This window comes from Octopus bimaculoides, chromosome 11 (assembly GCF_001194135.2).
Source record: "Octopus bimaculoides isolate UCB-OBI-ISO-001 chromosome 11, ASM119413v2, whole genome shotgun sequence".
NCBI lineage: Eukaryota > Metazoa > Mollusca > Cephalopoda > Octopoda > Octopodidae > Octopus > Octopus bimaculoides.
The window spans coordinates 21258053-21261231 of NC_068991.1; the positions used below are offsets into that span (position 1 = coordinate 21258053).

Below are 3179 nucleotides of genomic sequence, written 5' to 3' on the forward strand. Positions count from 1 at the left end.
TAAAGATACTTTCTGCCACGTGTGTCATCTCTGTTTCGCTGATAAAATTATTGGCAGGTAATATTAAGCATATATATGTTCTATATTTGTAGCATGTTTTTTTTTTCCTTTAACAACCTTTTAATCACTTTGTTCATCCTACTATTTACTTTTCTGCAATAGTGTTTTATGGTATCTCACTCAGGTAGTAGGCTTAACATCCACTTGCTTGTCACAGCGACATCGAAATTTCTACGTTCACCCATGAAAACGTGGTGATATCTGCAGTTTTAATTGTCGATTTCTAACATCAGAAGGGAATATATTAATCCCATAAATGTGACATAGTAAATAAATCCTTCCTTCCAAGCGCCACGGTAAATATCGACATCAGTCATATTAGCGTCCTTAAATTTGGTCGAAATAATGTATACATGAATGTTTAGCAGTGTAGCGCATGTCTGTAATGGCACAGTATAGGCAAATTCTGCACCCTTCTTTCTATATCTTTCTCTCACTCTATCTCTCTCGCTTTCATTCTCTATCTATTTCTTTCCTATTGCTTTCCCTTTCTTTCACTATCTTTCTCTAGCTCTATCACTATCTCTTTCTTTATTATTACTATTCATATTATTATTCATAATTTCATAACAATACCAATGTTATTGTCTATATTCAATACTCTATATTACATTCCAGTTCGATTCTATCTAACACTATGTAATCGACAGTACTACAATGTGCCAATATCTTAGATTTTATAGTTGCTTTTCAAATATTGTAGTTATCAAAATATTCATTTCTCATCTGCCCAACTTTCACTTTCAAAATTATAGTTTCATATCACTAAAATAAAGACTGGTTCACTTCTTACAGTTTGTCTTTTCCAAAGTTTCCTAAATCATTTATCCAACTTGTCACTCTATCCCCATTTATTGCTAACAGTTTCCATTCATTTCCTGGGTCCAAAAGGCATTTAAGACCTAAGGTACGGTGGTTTTTCAGAATTTCAGCTGACATTCCTGTAAAACTGGCTGAACGCCAAGTTGCGGTGAATAGAAGTTTCTGTTATTTCTCTAACATGTTTAATTCAAACATGTGGGAGAAACGAGCACCGCGATGGAGAGTGGCTACGGCAACGCATGTCGCTGGCCTTTCTCTGTGGCAACACTATCGCGATCATTACCACGGCTCAGTAGCCCTCTTGTTCTGGGGTCTATATAATTGTTAAACATTCACCTAAAATGAATGGCTTTTGCCTATATTAGAAATCACCATTGTTTGTTATTTGGTTGTTATTATTATTGTTGATATTGACATACCTTTTATTGGTTTCATCGAATTCTTGCCTAAACACTAAGGCTCATTTCATCGTTAACGTATTTTTCTTCTAGAGAGCAGTAAAACAACGGAATATGCCATTCTCGCTTTGTATGTTGTGACCGCCGCTGGACTGAATGCTGCTTCGTGTGGTGATTACATTTACACCTCAGAACTCTACCCTACACAAATAAGGTACGAAACAACTGGTAATAAATGTTTCTGTAGAAATGGCAAGATACCTACCTTTGTTTTTATATGGCTCAGATCCTGGGAATTAAATTTGGAATTCAAAATTGAAATAAAATTTAACTGAGCCTCAAATTCGTATTAGAATAGATGAATACATTTCCATAATTTCAATCATAGTTCGAATCTGTTTTATTTTAATTAACTAATTGCTTATTTATATTTTCCTAAGTCATGTCGTCCCCTAGACTTACTTAATTTCCTTTCTTCTAAAACTTTTGATTTTATCAATTTGAAGTTGAAAGACTTACATTCTACTAATTTAGGAATGAGAGAAGTTTAAACTAGTTAAGTTGATTGCTGAAATTTGATTGGTGTTTGGAGACATTAGGAAAATGGATTTGGAGACAGAGTTGAAACAATGTAATCGTCGTTACATTTGAAAACAAGTTAAACAAACGAGACATTATTTTCTGTAGAGTGTAACCTCTTCTTCTACCTTTTATAACTTATCATTGTATCTGAAGTATTTCTCGACTTATAAATTCTTATTAAACATTGTTTATCGCCGTAAATCGCTTGTGATTGTAGAAGTGTTGGAAGTGGTTTTGCTACAACCTTTACACGCCTTGCATGCATGGCATCACCTTTCCTCAAACTCGTGGTAAGTGAACACCCTTTCTATCGAATCTAAACTTTAAAAATATTCAACTACATGGTCTTAATTACTAAGACTGTTATCAATGATTTTCATTATATAACACGTGCTACTACATACATATATAGTGGTATCAAAGTCTGTAGCTAACACTATTAATACTATCCGTTTCACCCGCCAGCTATTTGCATATCTATGGAATATGTGTTCCAAAAAACATACAAAGTACATTCCAGAAGTTTTGAGAGATTTTCAAGAGGGACACTTATTTATTTCACAGAAACACAAAACTCCAATGTCCTTCAATCTACGATCCCCTGCACTTGTTTTAGAGCTCCATCTACTTCGTAAAGTCCCCATCGTATTCCTCTAAAGTGAAGGTTTCAGGATTCTTGTCACAGCCTCCTTAATCTTCTTAATGTTTTCAAAATGACTTTCCCTTAGGTTTTCCTTCAGCAACTAAAAATCACAAGGAGCAAGGTCTGGATTGTAAGGAGAGTGAGGGAAATGTTGATGCCCATCTCTGTCACATTACTGGACTGGAATTGTGAACTGGTGCATTGTCCTGATGGAAGTGCCACCGACCCGAGTGGAAGAGCTCCGGCATTTTGCGAGAAATCTTTTTGTGAACTCTCAAAACCTCAACAAAAATACTCTTTGTGGACCGTCTGGCCAGAGGGACCACAATGGATATAAATGATGTCCTAGCTGTCAAAAAAGGGGATCATCATGAGCTTCCCGGTGGATTTGCTTTGCCTGTCCCCTTGTGCCAGCGAAAAACAGATACTTGACCCACAAAAGTTAACCCATAAGCAGTCTGGAACATTTCAAAAGTTTCTGTAGCGTTTTTCCCAAGTTTAAGAGAAAATTTTATTGGAATGCAAGTTTCCAAATTGTCTTCAGGTTCCAACTGCATTCTGCAAACTAATCAGCAGTGACAAGCATTCTTTAGTAGGGTGTGTGTTCCGAGTACTGTACAGCTCGCTCTCTCTCTCTCTTTCTCTCTCTCTCTCTCTCTCTCTCTCTTTCTCTC

The 3179-nt window shown here is 36.0% G+C and overlaps 1 protein-coding gene across 1 annotated transcript in view; it reads left to right on the forward strand.

Moving 5' to 3' along the window:
- The window catches only part of LOC106869215 (organic anion transporter 3-like), a 5289-nt gene that overhangs the window by 759 nt on the left and 1351 nt on the right, over nucleotides 1-3179 (forward strand). The window contains exons 2-4 of the mRNA XM_014914865.2: nucleotides 6-57; nucleotides 1374-1494; nucleotides 2080-2152. Coding sequence (XP_014770351.1) covers nucleotides 6-57; nucleotides 1374-1494; nucleotides 2080-2152 — 246 coding nt within the window. The remainder of the gene's footprint in view (nucleotides 1-5; nucleotides 58-1373; nucleotides 1495-2079; nucleotides 2153-3179) is intronic.